The 23,622-nt window shown below is 41.9% G+C and overlaps 2 protein-coding genes, 1 long non-coding RNA gene and 1 pseudogene across 3 annotated transcripts in view; 1 reads left to right on the top strand and 3 right to left on the bottom strand.

The window, feature by feature from the left end:
* The window catches only part of LOC141002176 (interferon-induced protein 44-like), a 40,030-nt gene extending 29,416 nt beyond the window's left edge, over positions 1-10,614 (bottom strand). Inside the window, exon 1 of the mRNA XM_073473379.1 lies at positions 10,594-10,614. The gene's annotated coding sequence lies outside the window, so the exon portion shown is untranslated. The remainder of the gene's footprint in view (positions 1-10,593) is intronic.
* Positions 1,167-6,706, bottom strand: LOC141002437 (interferon-induced protein 44-like). The gene is made up of 4 exons (XM_073473772.1): positions 6,583-6,706; positions 3,256-3,424; positions 1,494-1,594; positions 1,167-1,348 (listed from the first exon to the last, which is right to left on the bottom strand). Exons 1-4 carry the CDS (start codon positions 6,667-6,669, stop codon positions 1,187-1,189), a joined length of 519 nt encoding a protein of 172 aa, XP_073329873.1. The 5' UTR covers positions 6,670-6,706; the 3' UTR covers positions 1,167-1,186.
* Positions 10,615-12,312: 1,698 nt separating the features above from the next.
* Positions 12,313-16,252, bottom strand: LOC141002045 (uncharacterized; annotated as a pseudogene).
* A 3,357-nt stretch (positions 16,253-19,609) lies between these two features.
* Positions 19,610-20,862, top strand: LOC141002649 (uncharacterized). The gene is made up of 2 exons (XR_012179637.1): positions 19,610-19,734; positions 20,339-20,862. It is a non-coding gene; the product is annotated as an uncharacterized lncRNA (long non-coding RNA).
* The last annotated feature ends 2,760 nt before the right edge of the window (positions 20,863-23,622 follow it).

The following is a 23,622-nucleotide window of genomic DNA, read 5'->3' as shown; positions in this document are numbered from 1 at the left end:
TTAACAGTCAGATTCTAGGTATGTAAAATATAGTTGTTGAACAAAACTCCTGAAACTGGAAACTGTCAAATACAGGATGAATGTTAGTGTGGCAGGTTCCATCGTGGTTGATAGATTCTCTTATAGAAATAAATCTTTTTAAACACATTTCTTGTGTGAAGAGTTGTCAGGGATCGAGTTTACATGTGTTGAGTCCTGAGGGACCAGGAAATGGGCCTGATGGGTCCTGGTATTAAACAAGTTCTCTCTGCGCTCCTGCGTTTATGCTGAAGGGTCTCCACATGTTTCTTAAACAGCCGCCCCTGAGGGTCAATTCTAATGGTGGATGTCGCCTGATTTGTCCTTCTCATTCCCTCACACCCAACGCCTCCATTAGCTTCGTACATTAGCCAGTAGTATTTTTCCTAAAGGGTATAAAAGGTGTTTAAGCCTAGAACGTAGTTATTAGATATTGAACACAGACAGTAAGTTACACAGGTTAAAGGCTTCCAGTACGCAAATGTTTTGAAAGGTCAGGAGAGAATGTCATGCAGTGGTGTGACACATATGAATGTGGAAACACTGGTCCTGTTGCCTGAATCCACCTGTTAGAAATAATTCTCACAGCTGCCACAAGAAAAGACAAAAGCATCTGATTTATTGAACTTTTTCCAGTAGTATGCTGTATGTTACGTTTTAGTAGCAGATTACAAGTGTGAAATACAGTGAGCACATCATTATTACTTAATAGATCATTTACTTCTCCTCTAAAATGCCCAAATATTTTAGTTTATGTTCTCATTAATATAACAAACTTACACCAGAAATTAAAGTCCCATTACTGAAAATGTTACTTCAGTAAAAGCGTGCAAGTATAATCAGGAAAATATAGTTAAAGAATTAAAAGTATTCTGCAATAACTGACTGTTGTACTATTCTGATTCATTAGGTTATTGTCACTCGTGCATTAATGTAAAAGCAGGATTTTACTGATGTAGTTGGTGAAGCTAAGCTTTAATCCACCTAATAAACCTGAGCTATAGAGATAAAACCCAGGTTATGATAAAGGTTATGATCATTTTGCTTTGAACTCCAACCCTTTAAAACATGTAGGTGGATTCAAATATAATAAATTTGGATTCAAATAAATTTGGATTCAAATATATATTTATATATGAATTTGGATTCAAATATGGCCTCCTGCTGATCATATTTTGTTGATGAAGTCGTCTCCAAAGTCGATCATACGTCTCAGTGCGCTCAGAATCAGACTGTCAACATCATCTTTGATCTCGATTTCTTCGCTGTAGTTCTTCACAGGAAAGATGCAGTTCATCGGGATCCCCACTGCTGCACTGAAGTCATTCATCTGAGTGTTAAAGAAACATTTCAGTAATAAATCACCGTGAAGTTTGGACCTCAACAGGTTTTTGTGCTCACGTAACCTTTGACAATATTTGGACTATAAAGTGAAACCCCATGAGTTCTGTACAGACTGAATGAAACACACTCACCTTCTTCTTCAGGTGTTTGCTCTTGTACACATTCTTCAGGTCCTTCTCAGTTTCAGCACAGGCTTCATCGATCTTGGTGATCATCGCCATTTGGGGAATCCCTTCAGACAGAAACACACTCAGTCGACCGAGCTCATCCTTTTTATTAAGTTTCTGTTGATAAAATCCAACAAACCCAAACAACTAAGCATCCTGGAGCTGTTCCAGAAAGAAGAGACAGAAAAGCTTGACTTCAAGTCAAAAGTCTGACTTCAGTCAACCTCAAAACTTCAGATATCAGATTTAAATGTGACTCATCAAACCCAAATCAAAGCTAACAGGATAAAGATAACTAAAATCAGTTTGTAAATGTAATTTTTTGGCCTTTTCATGGCTTTATTGATAGGACAGCATTAAGACTGAAACTGACCACTGCAGCCAGGACAAGGCCTCTGGTCATTGGATGCCTGCTCTACCAACCGAGCTAATGGGTCGCTCCACTAAAATCAATGTATGCATTAATATTGTTTTTTCTCACATTTAAACTGTCCAGACTCCACATACATGGTGTCAATCACTTCAACACAAACTCAGCTCTGAGTCTGACTTCTCACTTTGATAAGTTAACATAGTATAAAGCTGCCAGGAACCCAAATACAAGAACAATAGCTCATACACCTAAAAAAATGTACAACTCTTCTGTGATAATTACAAAAAATATGACTGTAAAACATTTCAAGGTTATTTTTTCATTATTTATACAAAAACTGCACAAAAGTCTAAGAATTAAAACTATTAGCAGTGAATGCTAGCTGTTGAAGAGCTGAGGCTAAATGTGGCTGTAAAAAGTGTAATGATACCAATCATGTTTGAAAGATGAGGAATAGTTTGAAACTTGTTTAAAAGCTGAGGCTGAACTGAATTGCTGGCTTTAATTGGTTTGAAGTCTGAAAGATGGGTTGAGAATGAAGAACTGGAAATATACTATAGGCTGGCAGCTACACTCTATTGTTGGAGGGGGGAGCTAAACTGCATTGCTGGCTTGAACTTGTATGGAAACGTGGTTGAAGGTGTTTGAAGACTTGTAAAAGTGGAAACAGTCAGTTACTATGAATGTGTCACACTGAAGCAGAGAAGTTGGACCCAGGTGCAGTAGACAGCAGGCAGGAAGATCACTGGATGATGTTTTAGTCGGGATTAAGGCAACAACAGAAGAAGAGCAAAAGACAACACAAAAACCTAGAAAACACTGAAATGACTTTCATGAATTCATGACAGAATGGGACTGACAACTTAAATAAATGTCATTATGCATCAAAGATGAGAAAATGATAATATTTGAAAAGAGTTTCCAGCTCAAAGGATGAATGAGCAGATAAATGTTGAATACAGTATTAGTGGCTGGAAAAGTGATTCAAAATATACTGTGTTTGTGTCCGTCTGTGGTTTTGTTTCAGGAATTGCCTTTTTAGTTTTGATTGCAAGTCTATAACAATACAATCATAAAGCAGAAATTTCTTAAATACCATGTTTGGTCATCTATGTATTAAGGACTCTGTCCAACTCTGACAAGTTATTCATAAAATGACTTGTGTAATGAAATGAAGAAGGGCTGGTGCCTGACGACCCAGAGCTGACATGAAGTTAAGATACTGTGTATGGAAGGTGACCTCATGTGTTTGTTAAACTGTTGGTATCATAGTAAATTGAAGATTTTCCTAAATGTTGACTGAACAGATTTGACTAAATCCCTCAGATATTATATTTATATAATCCGTCTTACCCAGGTTACTGGCTGCCTCTCTGATGGCTGCCATCTTCTGCAGAACTGGGTTCTTAATTTCTGCTGAGTTGGCAGAAATCACACAAACCAGAACATGAACTTTGTCATCTGCAGACAGTTCTGGGTTGTAGCCTGGATCACCACTGGACAGTGGAGATGCAGGATTGAACTGGAAGACAATTTAAAACACAATTATGACATGTGAATACAAATGACAGCAGGATTCTTACTAATGTCTATGGACATGTTTTTAGTTTTGGACACATTAGTGTCAAACACGGACGACTTGCACTGGTCTGTTTTTGTTACCCGTCTGTTGAGACCAATCCTGCAGACCACTGATTGGTCAATATATACAGTCCCTGACAAAAGTCTTGTCGCTTATCCAAGTTGTAGGAACAACAAATAATAACTTGACTTGTAGTTGATCGATTGGAATCAGAAATGGCTTACATGAAAGGCAAAGGCTTCTAGATTATGCTTATTATACCAAAATAAAGTCATGTATCATTCATTGAGTTTTATCATTTAATTAGGACAGAAAGGTCAGGTTTTGCTTGGACAAAAGTCTTGTCGTGTCTTTAAACGATTCAACCAATCACAGATTAGAGCTCCACCTGTGACAAATACTGTGATTAACACATTCCCAGGTGTGTGTAAAAAGAACCCCAGCACACCAGACCTTCATGTGAAGTGCAACCTGACCTCTGACAACATGCCAAAGATTCAACCACAGGCCAAAGTGCTGATCATCAAGTCTGCTGCTGATGTGGCAGACATCTTCAATGTATCCAAACGTCAAGTGGAGAAGATAAAAAAAAGATTTGAAGAAACTGGTGATGTTCATGACAAGCCCAGGTCAGGCAGACCCTGTAAGACAATTGTTCGAGAGGACCGTTTGTTGCGTTGGCAGTCCAGGGCCAGCCCTTTTTCAACTGCAGCAGAGTTACATGAGAACTGGTCACCAGAAACCCCTGTATCTACAAGAACAGTTTGTTGAATTCGCTCACGCAGTGGTCTCCATGGCCGAATTACTGCTCACAAACCAGCATTAAACAGAAGACAACAAAAGAATCATGTTGCATTTGCCAAGGCCCACAGCTTGCGGAAAGGATGGACAGTGGAAAAGTGGCAATCATCCATTGAACTGCATCCCAATCGCCGCGAATACTGCAGAAGACCTGTTGGAACCCGCATGGACCCAAGATTCACCCAGAAAACAGTCAAGTTTGGTGGAGGAATAATCATGGTTTGGGGGGTTACATCCAGTATGGGGGTGTGCGAGAGATCTGCAGAGTGGATGGCAACATCAACAGCCTGAAGTATCAAGAAATTCTTGCTGCCCATTACATTCCAGACCACAAGAGAGGGCAAATTCTTCAGCAGGACAGCGCTCCTTCTCATACTTCAGCCTCCACATCAAAGTTCCTGAAAGTGAAGAAGGTCAAGGTGCTCCAGGATTGGCCAGCCCAGTCACCAGACATGAACATTATTGAGCATGTTTGGGGTAAGATGAAGGAGGAGGCTTGGAAGATGAAACCAAAGAATCTTGATGAACTCTGGGAGTCCTGCCAGACTGCTTTCTTTGCCGTTCCAGATGACTTCATCAATAAGTTATTTGAGTCACTGCCGAGACGTATGGATGCAGTCCTCCAAGCTCATGGGAGTCATACACGATATTAATTCTTTTTCCCAAGGCACCATGACTTTATGTTCTGATGTTATTGTAGCACGTTTATGTATTAAAAATAAAGTATAATTTCTACCGTACATTATTTTTGTATGCGACAAGACTTTTGCCCAAGCAAAATCTGACCTTTCTGTCCTAATTAAATGATGAAACTCAATGAATGATACCCGACTTTATTTTGGTATAATAAGCATAATCTAGAGGCCTTTGCCTTTCATATAAGCCATTTCTGATACCAATTGATCAGCTACAAGTCAAGTTATTATTTGTTGTTCCTACAACTTGGATAAGCGACTTTTGTCAGGCACTGTAGAGAGAGAACAGGGCCCAAAAGGCTGTGACCACCAATGATGTTGCTACGTACGCGTCCTGCCTGTCTGACGCATTAAAAGGACACAGTGAACTAAGAGACCACATTATCATAGTCTTGTTTTAAAATGATGAGCACCTGTGAGGTCCATCTTAACTATATATTATCTGGTCTGTGGTTGAGGTTGCTGCTGGAAAACTCAAGTGTCATTTCGTGAGCGCACATGTGAACGAGTGTACATGTTTTGCTCCAGTTTACTGTGTGCTTAACCACCAGTTGGTGTTCTTCATCTGCTGAAATACAATATGAGACACAACTAGAAATTAAGATCTGCAGCCTTTTTATTTTTAAAAAGTTAACAGCTTGAATTAATGAATTGATTAATTTGAAAGCATGTATATATGTGTGTATGTGGATGACAAAATAAAGGGGTGTGCTCTGCTGTGGTATTAATGTTATAATCCAGCAGTGACAGCAGCCTCTCTGCTGAGCTGGTCTTGTTCCTGCTGACCGTTGCTCCGCTCCGTTAGCGTAACATTGGAACGTCTCATGAAGGCATAAAAAGTGTTCGCAAACATGTGGCCTGATAAATGTTTCTCTTGTGAAGGTAATTATCCAATTATTGAATAAAAGAAACACTTGCAGCCACTGCCTTGTTTGAAACAGGTAACTAGCGTGTGCACGCTGTAAATGGTCCGGGTGCTGCACTACCCTGCAGTTCAGCTCCACCCTTTTTCCTTCTGTCGACATCACGCTAATAATTAACATTTAGAAAATCTAATTTTGACATTTGTGAATACATTCTGAATGGTGGGAGATGAGAATTGTGATTCTTATGTGACCCACCCCGTCTGCTGGGTCAGTCATATACATACAGCTCTGTAGACTTTCCCATTGTCGTGTTTGTGGCTAATGGGTGTATCAAACAAGCCCAGTTTAAATGGGCCCAGAAACGTCATGAGCTGTTCTCAATGTGCTGTTCTCATCAGAATCACTCATCACACTATCTATCTATCTATCTATCTATCTATCTATCTATCTATCTATCTATCTATCTATAAGAAGTTGAGGCCGTGCTTCATGCTGTATGACACAACTTTCTACATCACCAACATTGATTGTTCAACTTGCTGTAGGTATATTATTGACTCAGCAGACCAATAATACAAATCACATTTATTCATTCCAACACATTTTCTTAAAGTTTTAGTTAATAATATTTAATTACTATGTTGACAGTGAACATATTCCAGGTGACAGTATGTTTCCATCAAAATGTATGTGATGTGGCTGATGGTGTCAAAAGTGTATTAATGTGATGTTGTACCTTGTATTTCTCCCTCACATGTCCCTTCATGGCCAGTTTGATGTCTTCAGGATGAACTCCAGAGACGGACCCTTCCTCCAGACCCATGATGTCATTGAAGACGAAAGGATAAAATGTCTGTGGGTTTTCTCTTCCTTTTCTGATGTTATGAGTTTCATACTGCAACAGACACACAAACACTTGGTTAAATGCTTGTTTTAGTGACAGTGATGTCATTGACAGGCGTGTGGTGCTGTAGTGTGTTTCATGACGTGCCTGAATACATCCATGTGAATCCTGGTTGTTTTTAATGTTCGTCTCAGATTCTGGTTCAGTTTGGGATAAATTCAATAAGTGTATCACAGATCATCTCTCTGATAAACATTAAAATCAGTCGCACAGTGTCAGAAACCCTCTAACACCAAAACATCTACTTATATACATTTAAAGTTTGACTCACACACTGACTCTAGAAGATGTATCCTGCACACTGTATTTACTGTATACAGGTGTCTTCATGTGTATATTGCACATAACCAACCACTTCCTGTATGATAAACTAATCTATTACATTACCCATTTAATATTTATTCCATTGCACTATTGTATTTGTTAGAGAGGTTATTAAAAACCAGGGTCAGATTCCTCGTTTGTGTTCACAAACTTGGACAGTAAAGATGATCCTGATGTCTGTTTGAGAACATCATTCAACAAACTAACAGATAAATAATTCTGATGTGATGCAGATGAATACAAATGAACCAACTTACTTTTGCTGACGATAATTAAAAGAAATCTAAAGTTTTCTTACCCTTGTGGTGAAACTTCTGTCAGGGGTGGCGTAACAGACAATAGGAAGAGCAGGAATACTCATTCTGCCTCGTAGGACGCTGCTGACAGAGTTAATGAAGCTGGACTTTCCAGCTCCGACGGGTCCGTACAGAAGAATTCTGAGATGTCTGACATCTTCGTTTTCAGTCTGATACTCCTGCACATACTGAAGATCCACCTCTTTGTTTCTGTCAGAAGAGATTACATTGATTTTAGATTACAATATATTTTTAATTGATTTCATTGAACAATACAAACATTAGACCCATTGGTTTGGTTTAATTTGTCATAAAACCACAGACACATAACTCACTTGTTAAAATAGAACAGTATAAAATATAATATACACAGAACACAGGTCCAAAAAGACTTTTTCCAGAGCTGACATTGTGAAAGAAGCTGCTGTAAAACCCTGGATAATTATTTGTGTAACAACCTCCACGAGATGACTCGTTTCACTCTCACAGTTTGATCCATTAAGTCTGAAAGCATTTTGAAAGCCTGGAGAAGCTGCATCATTAAATTATTTTATCTCTGTTCAAGTAATCAGAGGGATGAACAGGAAGTTAACTGCTGAGTCGGCAGAAGTTTCCAATGTTTCCGCTCTTTGGGCAGCTCTGGGTGCAGGCTGAATGAAGAGAGGTTACTTTCAATACCACACAGCCTGTGTGTCTGAGGGACAAGCTGGAGCACTCAGGGGTGGACCACAACCTATCATCCTGGATCCTGGACTACCTCACCAACCGACCACAGTATGTGAGGGCACGAGACTGTGAGTTTGAAATGGTAGCCTGCAGTACGGAGGCCCAGCAGGGAACTGTGTTGGCTCTGCACCCTCTACACTGCAGACGTTATACACATCTCTGCCAACTGTGAACTGCAAAAGTTCTGATGTTTCTGCAACCGTCAGCCGCATCACAGTGTGCAGTGAGTGAAAGAGCAGATTTCAAGGACGGGAGGCAGCAGGACCAGATCCCAGCGCTGCTCCCAGTAGACCACACACACACACACACACACACACACTGAATCAACTTCAAACTGTGTCAGTGTCATAATCTTAGTCTGCAATAGTGTAAATATTTCTGGAGTTTGTGTCTTATTTATATTGTTTATATTATTTCTACTGCTTTATTTACTTATATTTTCTGTTTTCTACTTATTTATTACTGCTGTTTTAATTGATGCTCTCTATCCACTTTGCTGCTGTGACAAAAATGAATATCTTATCTTCATTTTCATAGACTACAAACATTGTAATGATACAAAGCTGGTTGAAGTTTGGTTTGAGTTGTATCGACTCAGAGGTGAAGAACGTCTTCCTGTTTCACCTGTCTGCTGTTTATAAAGACGACTAGAGGAGCTCCTGTGATTGGTCAGTACTGAAGCTCACCTACACCTGTTGAGTCTGAGTTAATAAAGCATTCAGCCTGTTTTCCACGTCACACTGAGCTGGACCCAGTTTACTCTGCTGAGGACACTCGTGTGTGTTTGTGTTGTTAAAGTGTCACCACACATGTTTCAGTTAACTCACCCCCAGGACACATTCCTCCATGGTTCACTGAGTGCTGAAGAGAAAATCGTGTCAGAGATAGTAAATATTTGAATAGACAAATTGACATGTTTCATTTTGTATGAATAATATAATTAAAGTCTGAAATCAACTTCATATCTTACGGGGAGAAGGCGGCCGTGGCCATGGTGATGGTGCTGTAAAGAAAAACATTTCGAAAACATGTATATTATATATATAACGTATTTTTTAAATATTAAATACAAGCGTCCATTGACCATCATCACGTTTTACAAAAATCAAACAATAAGATAAAAATACACTCCACGTATATATTTTTTCACAAGTTTCAGTAAACGGGCTCATTGTTCAGCAGATCATTCAGTCCAGTTGGACTATTCTCAGGATTGATCCTCCCTGGAGACATTTTCCAACATCCTCCCACCTTCTGCTTTAAACGAGCCCCTCCCTTAATGATAGCTGTTATTTTTTTATGTTAATTGAATTATATTGTTTTAGCATATCAGAGTAAAAATCACAAAGGAGACAAATGCCAGCTCATTTCAACGCACACTGCGTCTTCCTCAGGGCGTGACTGGACAGAGAAATCATATCGGCCCACAGCACAGGTGAAATTCATACTCACGGTGGCAGTTTGTATCATTAAAGTAAAACCAAACTCATCAGTACATCAAACTGAGGGAGTAAAGTCAGTTTATTAAAAAGGTCTGAAGTCTATTTCCTCGGTCAGACCTGGATATCAAAGAACTAGATTTAAAGATCCAATAAGTGTCTGAAGCAGTTTGAACAGCTGATCACCTCCTCTGATAGACTGCTCCACATGCTGCCCTCCACTTTCAACAGCCTCTTGTTGCCATCATGACATTTATAGAAATGGGATGTTATAGGATCATAGAAAATGTTTTTATGGCTCATTTATGTTCCACGATCAATAATAATTTACTGCTCAGAGCGAGTGTGTCTGAAGTCAGTCTGTGCTTCTTTTATCAACAAAATTAGAAGCAGATTTATTTAAATGATTTGTTTAAAAGAAACAGATTTGAGTGAATTTATCAAATTGAACAGAAATTGCATGTATAACATTCAAAACATCAGCATCATTGTAAGTCTGCATTTTATATATATTAAACTAAACTATGTTTAGATTTTGGATTTTTGGACCGTGTGCTGCAGTTAATTAAACATCTTACCAGGAGTAGAAGACTCTCCCCCCATGAATGCAACTGTAGACAGAGAAGGATATGAAGAACATCATGTACAACATGTACCACACCTGTGATGGATGTTTAAATATCTTCATTAGTTCACTCGACTCTGAGGGACAGTGGTGAACAATGTAAACGGGCCCTACAGAGCTCTTCATCGATGTTATCACTGGGTCTATGTAGAGGGAACTTAACAACACTGAGATTCACAGGAATTTAAATTGGTTTATTCATACAACATCTTTCAACACTGAGTTAATTCAAAGTGCTTCACATAAAACAGAAAGACATTGAGAAAAAAAACCTCAAGACAATATTGAAAACCTTCCTGTCAAACTTCACTTTTAAACTCACATTTATTGCAAAGTTTCAGTTTTCAGTGTATTGATACTCTGTTGAAACAACATCTAAAGTCTATAAATGACAAGCATTTGTTTTTAATATAAAAAGCAGAAACATCCTTACCAGTGTGTCGATATCGTGTGGAAAACTTGTAGATGTTGTAGATCTGCAGTAAACAGGAGGAAAAGACTCTTTATATACGGTTAAGTTAGAGTTTATATTAAGGATCCTCCCTCATGAACCAGGTGACTTACAAGAAATCCACCAGCTTCGGGGAAGAGGGAGGATCCTTCATATAAAGAGTCTCTTCCTTCTGTTTGCTGCAGATCTACAACAGCTAAACGATGGACGAGCAACACAGAGCAGCTGGTAAGGATCTTTCTCCTCAGATTATTCAGTAACATGTTGTTGATTGATAAACATTAGCATGTCAGCATCACCTACATTATTTCATCACAAGGTTTTAGTCCATTTTCAGAATATCTAAATAAAATATCAGAGTAATATAAAATATCAGAGTATCTAAATCCAGTACAACCCATCCTGCAACTACAGATTCACACTGGCATCCTCTGTGTCTGTATATTATAGAGATTACTACAGGACATTATACTAAATATTATAGGAAACATTAAGATCTTAAAGTCGAGATATTCTGCTGTGAAACATCTACACTGCTTCACTAATTTGAACAAAGTCCTAAAAATGTGCACTTTAAGTCATACATGAAGAAAAAGTAGTGAAAATAGAACTGAAATAAATGTTTGAATGTGATCAGGGACTAAACAGACTGTTTTATGTGGAGGGGTCAGATACACTCCTGTACAGGTGATCAATAACCTGATCATCTTAAAATCACAGAATGGTGCTTTTCACACGGCTAAGGGAGCTGTTAGGATGGATTCACATCACATCTGCTGGTGCGGCAAAAACACTGGTTTTCCCATTGATTTTAATGAGGGTAGTCTGTTTTGGCTGCAGGGGGCTCCGGAAAAAAAACACAGCCAGCTGCAGCGAAAACATTAAAGCCAACTAAGCTTTTGGAGAAACGCAGCCCGACTGTGTGTGTGTGTGTGTGTGTGTGTGTGTGTGTGTGTGTGTGTGTGTGTGTGTGTGTGTGTGTGCGTGCGCGCGCGCACTTGGGACGATATGAAAATTTCAATTTCAACGATTATCCTGTCCAACATAATTGCAGTTCACAATAGTATCACGGTAATAATCAGAATATTCTTAAAACTCGAAAATAAAAACTAAAATTGGACTAAAACATGCTGGAATCACATTTTGTTCGGTAACATCCACCGATCAGCCACAACATTACAACCACTGACAGGTGACGTGAATAACATTGATCATCTCATCACAATGCGATGTTCTGCTGGGAAACCTTGGGTGCTGGCATTCACTTGACACGCACCACCCATCCAAACACTGTTGTGGACCAAGTACACCCTCTCATCACAACAACACTACGCGATGGCAGTGGCCCCCCAGCAGGACAGTGTGCCCTGACACACCACAAACACTGCTCAGGAACAGCTCGAGGAACACAATAAAGGGTCCGAGGTGTTGACCGTGCCTCCAAATTCCCCAGATCTCATCTGATCGAGCATCTGTAAGATGTGCTGGAGCAGGTCTGATCCATGGAGGCACCACCCCCCAACATACAGGACCCAGAGGATCCACTATAAAACGCCCTGGTGCCAGACACCACAGGACCCCCTCAGAGGTCATAATGTTACGCCTGAACGGTGTATATTGTTATTGCATCACAGAGAGGACACCCAACTTTGTTTAGTGAAAAACAAACAAAGAATCTAAAATCGTTGTGACGGAGTCATGCTATGCGGTGTCAAGGTGAAGTCTGAACAAGTGAGTCTTGAGTCTTTTGCGAAAGATGGCGAGTGATTCTGCTGTCCTGACATTGGTTGGGAGTTTGTTCCACCACTGAGGCGCCAGAACAGAAAAGAGTCGTGACTTCGCTGGGCGACCTTTGTTTGCTTTCAGCGATGGCTGTACTAGCCGGCCAGCTGATGTAGTAGAGCGAAGTGCTCGCGAAGGGGCATGTGGTCTGATCAGTGCTTGGAGATAGACGGGTGCAGTTGCCTTGAAGGCCAGCACCATGGTCTTGAATCTGATGTGGGTCGCAACAGGAAGCCAGTGGAGGTCACGGAGGAGGGGGGTCACACATGCAACGGTTTAGTCGCAGAGGCTGGGAGTCCAGCCAAGAGCGAGTTGCAGTAGTCAAGGTGGGAGATGACCAGGAAAGACCGGATCCTGCGGATGTTGTAGAGGGCAAATCTGCAGGATCGGGCCACCGCGGTGATGTTGGGGGTGCAGGATAGTCTGTCGTTGAGGATTACACCCAGGTTCCTCGCAGTCAATGAAGGCGAGACCGTGACGTCCTTGACAGTGACCGCCAGGTCCATGTGAGGGTAGTCTTTCCCTGGGATGAAGAGGAGTTCTGTTTTACTAAGGTTGAGCTTGAGATGATGGGCAGTTGTCCAAGCGGAGATGTCTGCCAGACATTCAGAGATGCGCATGGCAACGTGGGTGTTGGAGGATGGGGGAAAGGAGAGGAACAGCTGGGTGTCGTCAGCATAACAGTGGTAAGAGAACCCATGTGATGTGATTGCAGAGCCTAGTGATCTAGTGTATAGTGAAAACAGAAGCGGTCCTAGTACTGAGCCTTGAGGGACATCAGTTTCCAGGGAGCAGGGTTTGGACAAGGAGCCATTCCACATGACCTGAAAGGTGCGTTCTGTCAGGTATGAAGCAAACCAGTTTAGAGCAGAGTTGGTGATGCCAAGTTTGGCCAGAGTGGAGAGGAGGATTTGGTGGTTGACTGTGTCAAACACAGAGGATAAGTCAAGGAGGATGAGGACTGAAGAGTGGGACGAGGCTCTGGCGGCCAGGAGCGACTCAGTCACTATGAGGAGGGCCGTCTCAGTGGAGTGAGCAGTCCTGACACCTGACTGATTAGGGTCAAGGAGGTCGTTTTGTGAAAGGTAGGAGGATAGTTGGTTGTAGACGGCACGTTCCAGGGTTTTAGAGAGGAACGAGAGAAGAGATACAGGTCTGTAGTTTTGGATGTCAGCTGAGTCTAGGGTGGGTTTCTTTAGGAGTGGCTTTACTGTAGCTGTCTTGAAAGGAGCTGGAATACAGCCAGAAGTGAGGGAGGAGTAGTGGTGGTGGTGAGGTAAGGCAAGATGTTGTGTGAGATGTTGTAGAAGAGAGGAGGGAATCGGGTCGAGGGAACAGGTGGTGGCACAGTTAGACGTCACTAGTGTGTGAGCATCTTCAGAGGAGAGAGGGCTGAAGCAAGTAAGGCTGTCATAGGTGAGGGTTGGGGGAGGTGCTTTCTGGGAGGGCATAGGAGTAAATGAGGAGCTGATGTCTTTTACTTTCTTGGTAAAGTAAGTTGCAAAGTCATGGGTTTTAAGTCAGAGGTTTTATTCAAAAACACATCTAGCACACAAACAGACATGCTGCTAGTCTGGTTGAGAGAGGAGAGCGCCCAGGAACTGGGAAGAGCCGGCCTTTAAACTCCTGGCTTCAAGGCAGGAACCAATCAGCTCCCTGGACAACCTACAATCACTCAAACACACCTGCAACCAATCACAATCACACATTCACACACACACAACAGAGAGGGTTATTTAAGCAGAGAGACAATAGAAACATTTATACAACCTCTGGGGTCGTAACAGTAAAGTAAGTTGCAAAGTCATCAGCAGTGAGGGAGGATGGTGGGGGAGGGGTAAGAGGGGTGAGGAGCGAAGAGAATAAGGAGAATAGTTTCCTGGGTTTGGAGGCAGAGGAGTTGATCTTTGACAGGTAGAAGGCAGATTTGGCTGCTGAAACAGTTGATGAGAAGTCTGACATTAGGTGGTGGTAGTGAGCAAGGTCATCGCGATGATGTGATTTTTTCCATTTTCTCTCTGCTGCTCGTAACACCGACCTGTTGGTTTGCAGTGATTCAGACAGCCAGGGGGATGATCATGCTGGTCAGGAGGTGAGGGGACAGTAGAGAGAATTGTTCTGTGGATGGTAGAGAGGAGAGAACAGTTGAGGAGAGAGTGGAGGGAGAGAGGGATTTCAGGTCACGGTGGGTGGTGACCGTGCGAGGTGTAGAGGCGAGGAAAGCGGTGGACTTCAAGGGGAGAGAGAAAGCGACAAAGTGGTGGTCGGACACAGTGAGCGGGGTAACAGAGAGTGCCGAGGTACTACAGGACCTTGTGAAGACAAGGTCAAGTTGGTTACCGGCCCGGTCGGTGGGTGGAGAGGGGGAGAGTGTGAGGTCAAAAGAGGAGAAGAAGCTGATGAATTCAGATGAGCGCAGCTTCTCTGGGGGGATGTTGAAGTCACCCAATACGACGAGCGGTGTGCCATCGTCAGGGGAGCAGCTTAGGAGGGCGTCCATCTCATCATAGAAGTCGCAGAGAGGACCAGGAGGGCGATAGATCACCACAATGTTGAGCTTGAAAGGAAGGGTGACAGAGACAGTGTGGAGTTCAAATGCAGATCTGGGTAGGTGGTCAAGGGTAAGGACCTGGTAGGACCATGTGGGTGAGATGAGGAGTCCAGTTCCTCCTCCTCGACCTGTTTGTCTCGGGGAGTGTGAGAATGAGTAGGCAGTTGAGAGGGCAGCTGGAGTGGCAGTGAGTTCTGGAGTGATCCAGGTCTCTGTGAGGGCCAGGAAGTGGAGAGTCTGCAGGGAGGCATAGGCTGAAATGGTGTCCGCCTTCTTGACTGCAGGTTAGATGTCCTGACTGGGATTGGCAGGGACCCATGGCTGCGATCTGTGGAGGACAGTGGGTTACTTGGACTTCCTCGATACACTCCCGCAGAGAGACTCCCTATGTCTTTGTTCGACAGTCTTCGTTCAGCTGGCCCGACGCTGCAGCTGACACTGTAGTGACTAGTCAATGGCTGTGTCCAAATTCAGGGGCTGCAGCCCTCGAAGGGCGCATTTGAAGGCCAATGACGTCACAACGCTGCGCGAAGGCTGTCCAAATTCAAAGGCTCCTTCAAATGCGGCCCACAAATGCAGCCTGCCCTTCCCTCTTTTCGGAGGACGCACCGCTACTATCCTTCGCAGCCTCACATATCCCAAGATCCTTTGTGCACCGCTGCTCAGTCCCGAAACATAAGAGGAAGCAAGAGAAAATGGCGACATCAAGTGGCGCAGACATGACATTTAAATTTAAGTAATGGATTTATACTCGGTTTTTACTCAATTGAACATCCAACGCCAGATATGTTAAACTTCAAGAGACTATAAAACCTCCAAAGTTTAACTTTCAGTTAAAATACGTGACGCTGGTACAGCTATGGTAAATATAGTTGTTATTCACCAATGGGTTAATGTTTATTTTGTAATGTTGATATTCAATTTAGATTTGACACATTGTACACACACAAATAAATGTACACGTTTAATAGATTTGAACCAAAACAGACTTCAATGCATGAACACCAGGTGACGCAACCAGGAAATACTCCAAAGGCTGGACCGTCCCATTTAACAACGGTGGACGCGGCCTTCAAGGTCTCTCCGAAGGACCCGGCCTCCGTGGGCCGCAAAGGCCGCGTCCTTGAAGGCTGCAGTCCCTGAATTTGGACACAGCCTATATGTGCTAGATTTACCTCATGCTGACTTAGCTCCGCCCTACAATCAAGCCTATTCAACACACCTGGCTCGGCAGAAACTCACTTGATAGCTACTTAGCTTCAATGATATACGAGTACCTGAAATGTGTGATGTGAAGATGTGGAACATCTCAAAGTTTGAATGGAAAATTTTAGCTGAAAGCTTGAATGAGTAGGTAAAAGGAGAAAATCCATAGAAACTGAAAAAGTGGGACTTTTGAACATTCTGTCCATTGACTTTTATTTTTTTAATATTTCTGAAAGTATGAAAATTATGAATTAAAAAAGTAATTGCCATAATGTCGTAATTGGGCTGAATATCTGGCTACTATAAGTTATATGAAGTTTCTATGTTGAAAATGTGGAGGGAGTTCAAGGCCAAAGAAACGCTGCATAATAAAAGACCTCCAGGATTCACAACCAATCATCTAATGGTATTAATCATATCCTGAATATGATTAAGAATATTGTGAATCATCTGAACACCACCAGGTAAACTATGTACTTTGCTGACATGCATTCAAAGAAAATACTCTTATAATCCTTCTTAGTTCCTGCTAAATACCAACAAATTAACAGTTCACAAATCTTTGAAGAGCAAAATCAAAGTTAACCACAGCTAAACTACCACAGCCAGATCAAGAGTGAAAGTCATAGTGGATACACTGGACCACTGTTGTAACAAACACTTGAACTGAGTCTGAACTGGCTGCCAGGAATATTTGTCTACATGTAATCTTGAATATTTCTTCCTCTGGTGGGGATCTGGATGTAAAACACTTCTGTGGTCTGTTTGATTTAAATCAAGTAGTTAATTTTTTCAGTTTGCCGCTGGGGAAATGTTCACATCAACAATAAAACACTGGTGAACTCTCTGAGATAATATGGTCAACATATGTGGTACTTTGTCTCCCCCTTGTGGCAGGTAGGTGTGGAGGCTTAATCAGTAATGTGTTAACTCATTTGACAAGTGGTCGTATGTAAAAGTCTCCAGCTTTAACTTTATCAATTTAACATCTGCTGAATCCACTTTGTCTGTGTTTGAGCAACAAGCATTATTTATATAGAGACACAGTTTGATCCAGGATGTCAGCAGTTAGTCCGGCTGAAGATGTGAGAACAGCAGTCTCTGATTTCCTGTTAATGAGCAACACGGAGTCACATTTCATCCAGTAGGAGATTATTATGAGTTCCACCTAGGTTTTATGTCAACATTCAAAGCATCCCATCAAATATGTATTTCTCATGATTAGCATGTTCACACTGTTTAATTTGGGCTCACACACCAATCAGCTTGTTGTGCTGACCTCAGCACATGTTGCTAACAGCGCACCGTATGTTAAAGTTTCCAGGCAGAACTCGTGCTTAAGGACTTTGGTTCTGCATCAATCTACCTATCATGGACTCGGTGTCTCACTGCGTTCACTAGACCATCACCATCCTAATGTGGCAAATACACAAACCGTTATAGCCGTAATACATACTAAGAACATCAAACAATATATTACAGATATAAGACGATGTGACTGTGATTAACAAATAACACTTTAACTGTCTCTTCTCCAGATCCTCTAGATGATGAAGGTTTGAAGGAGTGCATCACCAAGACGTCAACTGACCCGAAGCAGCTTTTTCACTTCTTCAAAAATGTTGAAGATCGATACGAGAACACCGACCAAGGTTATCATACACAGTATACATATATATTTACTACTTCTTTCTCGTCATATGACTGATGTCTCTACTGTTACTGTGCAGGGAAACAGGAAGCTCTTTAATACTGCTGCAGTCAGGGAGTTAACACAATCTGTCATCTAGACTTAAAATCATCTTGAGACTTTTCCTCCATGGTGGCAGAGGAAGTTGCTCTGAGCACCACCAGGTATTTTATCTTGCTGACGTGCTGAAAGAAAATAATCTGATAACCTGTTTCAGTCTCTGCTAAACCTCAACAAATTCTGATAACAAACACTTGAACTGATTCTGAACTGGCTGATCTGACTGATGATGATGAGGAAGAAGAAGCAGCCTGATTGGAGCTGATCTGGAGACAGTGGTCCAATCAGTGAAGAGGATCCCACAGCAAAGCAACACAGATCTGTTTGGACAGACTGGACAGACAGGGATTAATACAACACACAGCTAGAACGGCACCAATAGAGTCCAACAGTCCGCTTTACTTCATCAAGCCTGATCCAATATCATACAAAACATATTTAAATCAACTGGATCCAGGTTTTTGTTTGGTCCTGCATCAAATTGTACTCACTGACAGATAACAGCCACCTAAACACACCTGACCACCTAACCAAAATGTGGAAAAACACATCTCAGTGTTCATGTCAGTGAGAAAAGACTCTGGATCTGTCTCTTTTATAAAATCCATCCTTCATCCAAGTTGTTAGCTTGTTGTGTAATCCTGCTGTCAAACCAACCGAAACAACAAACGGGTTAAAACAGAACCTCCTTAGAGAAGATAATGATCAACACGTTCTCACTCCCAACATGTTAAATACAGCAGCTCGGTCAGAGACCTGAAGCTTCAAACTGTGACGCTCTGCTGACCCCTCTGGTGCAGTGTTGCATGTGAATGTCTCCACAGTCAGGTTAGTAATAATAAATGATGATATGTTGCTGACGCACAGTGAACATATTATGAGGTTTGGTCTGTGAATGAATCATCCAACACCTTCTCTCTCCTCATACTGCTGCACCAGAGGCTGCTTCAACAAAGTGATGCCAGAGGGTTTACTGCACTGCAGAGTGATGGTCACTGAGCAGACTGCTGTGTTTGACACGTTGGCAGTGAGAACAGGCTGCAACTACACACAATTAATTAACTTTATATACGTACATTTACTCAGTTACTGTACTAACTGATGGGTGATGGTTAATAAAACATGATGCTTTGTTAAAGGTTAAACCCACAACAGGAAGTGAAGTAGTTAAAATCAGCTCCACCTCGACTGACTGCAACATTAATAATAATTCAATATTAAATATGTTCATGTTTATCAGTCACAGAGGACATTTTACTACACAAGCACTAAACTGCTGCTCATTTAAATTCACTTTGATAAAAACACATATTGTCTCTGTAACAGAGTACTTTCACAGTATTAGTACCTTTACTTGAATAAAAGATGTGATACTTCCTCACTTATTATTATTGGACACAAATAGTGTGAATCAAACTCAGCCCTGTACAGTAACAGTTACACTACAGATATCAATCTGGATCTGACTCAGTTCTGCTTTATTGCTCATTAGGAGGGAACAGCTCAACCTCATGGTTTTCTTGGCTCAAGGCAAAAGGTGAGTGTCATGTTCCTACCAGGTTCTTTCAGTTTTGTTTATGAATAAATGTTCACAGTTTGTTCATCTTTCAAAATGTGATGATTTCACCTGTATTCACAGTGAAGGTCCACTCAGTCACTACTGGTCGGACCTGTGGTGCTGATGATGAAATACGGGAAGAAGTGAAGGATATGAGATGGTCAACAACACGGGTGAAGATCACAGACTGTCAGGAGTGTGACATCATCATCGTCTTCTGTCCAATCACATCTCGTGTTGGAGCAGATGTGCCGGCAGCCATGAGCAATATTCCAGGTAATGAAAGACTTGTTTTAACTCTCTTATTGTTATCAGCCTAATCTGTACAGGGATTATGTTCAGATTATATTCTGACTATAGTCTCCAACACTCAGAACCAGAGTTCATGTTCTGTCTGAGCCTGTAGTTCTGGTTCTCCAGCTGTACGTACAGTCGGTGAACATGTTCACAGTTAGCTCAGATACGTTTCTCTTATACTTGTACATTTACAAAACACTTCAGCGACAGCAGTGAAGAACACTGCAGCAGATTAAAGTCTCTTCACAGCAGCTCTGTGTCCAGCTCCACAACAAACTACTGCACTTTAATATCTTTAACATACATTTTGTTTTTAAAAAGTGTTTGAGGAGAAACATTTAGTCACTTTAAGGTACAAGTGTGGACAGATTACTGAGCAAACAGCCACAAACGATGCAGCTTCGTTGGTTACGTGGTCGTTCTGAGAGACAAAATATGTTTATGAGTCTCTTGAATGTTCAGAGGGATGTATGAACATGTTCCTGTCTGTGTCGCTGTATCCTGTAATGTTTGTGTTTTAAGAAAAACATTCTTCTTTACAGGAAGTCGATCTCTAAACTTTGTCTCATATTTGTCTTTTCAGATAATAAACCTGTCATTTTAGTGCTGATGCATCACACCAGAGATGTCGACTATTCAACTGGTGTCAGAAAGTGGAGTGAAACCTGTCAGAACGTCAAGTTGGATGTTCATGTTCTCTTCCATGAGACTCAGCCGGGATTACTGAAGTGTCCACGAAATGATGAGGCAGTTCAGCAAATACAAGAAGAGTTAAAAGCTCACAGTAAATGGAGCTTGTTTAATTGAGCTAGTTCTGGTTTTAATGTCTTGATGTGGAGCAACAAGCAGCAGAACAGCTCTTATGAATTATTGAAGCCAGAGACATTTCTGTGACGTCCTCTGACAGATTAAATCATCACTTAACAAACAGTCCTGTTGGTCGTTGGTGTCAAACACTGTAGTGATAAAGTTCTTGATCCTGCTAAAGTTCATGAGTGTGTTCTGTATGAAACTTCATCATGGATGTCATCCTGTAAACATGTTGTAACCATCAGTCAGTTTCTGAGTCTGTTTTGTTCCTTTCACACATTCAAAATAATAATCTGCTTTTACTGTGACGCTCCCTTTAAAGTTTCAGCATCATGAGAGTCCAGATCCATAAAAGTTGTCCTGGCAGTTTGTCTTTAAAGGAACTTGGGGCAGGATCTGTGAAATTATAAACATGCATTTTAAGATTTTTAATGCTAATGGGTGATGAAGCGTTCAAAACCAAAAAGAATGAGTCCACCCACGTATCTCTCCATTGCCTTGAACAGGCTGTGTGCTGCATAATGTACTGCAATTCGGGCTCGAATTTCCCGCGCAGTCCTGCGGACGTGACGTCGGATGACACTGAATGCGCGTCCTCGACCGGCTTTCGACTTGGATACGGAAAGTAAACAAACGCGGCGGACCCAAACTAGTGTTTGGGTAGTAATGGATTCAGTAATGGATTCTGCTACAGCCAGCAAACGACCACCACCACACAAAGTCCACTAAAAAGTCACACTAAGAAGAAAACAAAGGTTTTAACAGCGGCATGTCGTGAGTCAAAACAAAATTAAGAGCAAAGCGGGCTGGCACCTGAATACACATCGGATACGTGTTGGACTCATGGAGGCAGCTTCAACTTGAATTGGGACTAAAAACAGATGCTGACCTGGCTCATTTCCTAGTAACCAGGTAAGAAAACACCACAGGTCATGTTTAGAGCTTGATTTGAAAATCATATGAGATCACCGAGGACTCGGAGTGACCTAACGTGCAAAGTAGCGTTAGCTGCTAACATGTAACTTAGTCCACCGCTGTGTAACACTGAATAGTTACAGACTGCGCATTTTCCACGGTCCTTTAGTCTGAAACCGAATAGTTAGAAATATGTCCCTTTATATATGGGACCGAAAGCCCAACCTGTTATCTGGGAGGTGACGTTAGCAGCTGGATGTAGCCACAGGCTAACGGTTTGTTTGTGTCTGTGTAGCAACATTAGCCGCTAACACACAGCGATCCCGTATCAGAGACGATCTCTCTGTCCCCCGATATGCCGTCTTTGCTTTCGCCCGTGCCTTTCAGACTGCATCAACCGTAACTGTAAATCGCTGCGCTTGTGTGTCGCTACACACAGCGAGCAGCTTCCCGGCTGCTTCATGTGCAGCGGATAAGACCAACGCAAAGGGGGAAGCCTCCTGCGTCAGGTATCGATGCGAGGGGCAAGCTTTTTTTTTTTTTTTTAAATAAAAACTTTATTGAACAACTTTCAGTTACAGTCATAACATTGACTTGGAAAATACAAAACAAGTCTGGCATCTCACATTAAGGCACTTGACCAAGCGTCAAGCGTCTGACGAACAGGGATGAGACAGCATCAGCTGCACTGTTGTGAAGAGCTCATGCGCGCTCCCACGCGGCTCGGCTGATGGCTGCAGTTCCCCTAACGGCCGCAACGGCCGGCGAGTCACTATTGAGTCTTATTTCTTGATCCTGCCCCAAGTCCCTTTAACTCTTCGTCTGCAGCCGCTTTCATTAAAGATTTGACTGACAAGTCAAAGTGTGAATCTTTGTCCTGTGTGTGGATTCATCATTCAACAGATTTCATGTTGACTGAATGGATAAAAGCTTTTCAGATCTTCTCTGTGGACAGATTATTTCTTTTGATTTCATTTAAAGAGTAGTGATCCAGCTCTGTAGATCAGAACACTACTGGACTTTGTCCCACATACAGATCAGCAGTGTGATTATTACAAACTAACATCAAACACTGTTCCACTTTACATTGCTTTAAATGACTAATATCACTTTAAACTACAAGATATTAATACTATATTTGTGTTATTGTTTTTATATTATTATATAGCCTGCTGTATCATAGTAGTGTCTTCTTTCTATTATGTGTACTTCATATCATTACTGCGTCTGTCACATAAACAACATATAGAGATTATATACCACATCATTTATCAGATTTCAGTCAGGACCACTTTGTCAAAATAATCTTTATTTACTTGCACAAGTTTCATTTGGCGGTATGGTACTGTTCTGGGACCCCCTGTTCTTCCACGCGCTTGCGTGGAAAGCCTGAGGCAGGAAGAGCACACCTTCCTGCCCTTCATGAGCCATCATGAACGGCATAAGCAGGGAGCGCAGCAGCAAAGAAAAACCCCCAAAACGACCACACCAGCAAATCCCTGGACCCTCTTGCTACAAGAGATGTCAGGAGGCTATCTGAGTTGGAAATAAATGTAGCCTATTTAACTAAGAGATAAGCCAATCCATTACCCCTCAGCTTGATGAATAAAGAAGAGACAGACGTATCCTATCATGCCTATATATTGTATTATCCTGATGTAATTACAATAATTGGCTCATGGCTTTTTGAGCATCTAGGATGGCTCTATTCCCAGGACGCAGATAACGTTCATAAGCAGATGAGGACCGTCTGCCCATGGCTTTTAGGGTGGACACAGGAGCGACCATTGCTGCTGTTGTTGCTGCTCCTATGCGGAACGAATGAGCTGTGTAGCGTTCTGGAGGGAAACTGCAGAATTGGCAGAGGAGGCGGAGGCGAGAGGTGAACCAGGCTCGTGACAGTGGTTCCCCTCCCTCTGTGATGAACAGTGGCTTCTGTGGGCTGGCTGGAGCACGGCTTCTCAGATAGCGGACCATGGAAGACAATGGACAAAAATCAGAATTAGTTTGAGAAATTGGGACTGATATTCCCCTTCTGTCTCTATCAGTTTTGGAATGTTTCAAGACAACACAAAAGTAATGACTGTGGACTGTTACATCGCCTATGGTGAGGTCTTGAGAGGGATCAAAAGATCGTGAGCG

The sequence above is a fragment of the Pagrus major genome, chromosome 9, assembly GCF_040436345.1.
Source record: "Pagrus major chromosome 9, Pma_NU_1.0".
NCBI classification, from domain to species: domain Eukaryota; kingdom Metazoa; phylum Chordata; class Actinopteri; order Spariformes; family Sparidae; genus Pagrus; species Pagrus major.
This window is presented reverse-complemented; position numbering and strand designations above follow the sequence as displayed.

Excerpts from the sequence above, each read along its gene's own strand:
- LOC141002437 (XM_073473772.1), bottom strand. The coding sequence starts at position 6,669 with ATGGGTCTGGAGGAAGGGTCCGTCTCTGGAGTTCATCCTGAAGACATC. Across the intron at positions 3,425-6,582 it reads ATGTGAGGGAGAAATACAAG|TTCAATCCTGCATCTCCACT; the intron begins GTACAACATCAC and ends ATTGTCTTCCAG. Across the intron at positions 1,349-1,493 it reads GCAAACACCTGAAGAAGAAG|ATGAATGACTTCAGTGCAGC; the intron begins GTGAGTGTGTTT and ends TTTAACACTCAG.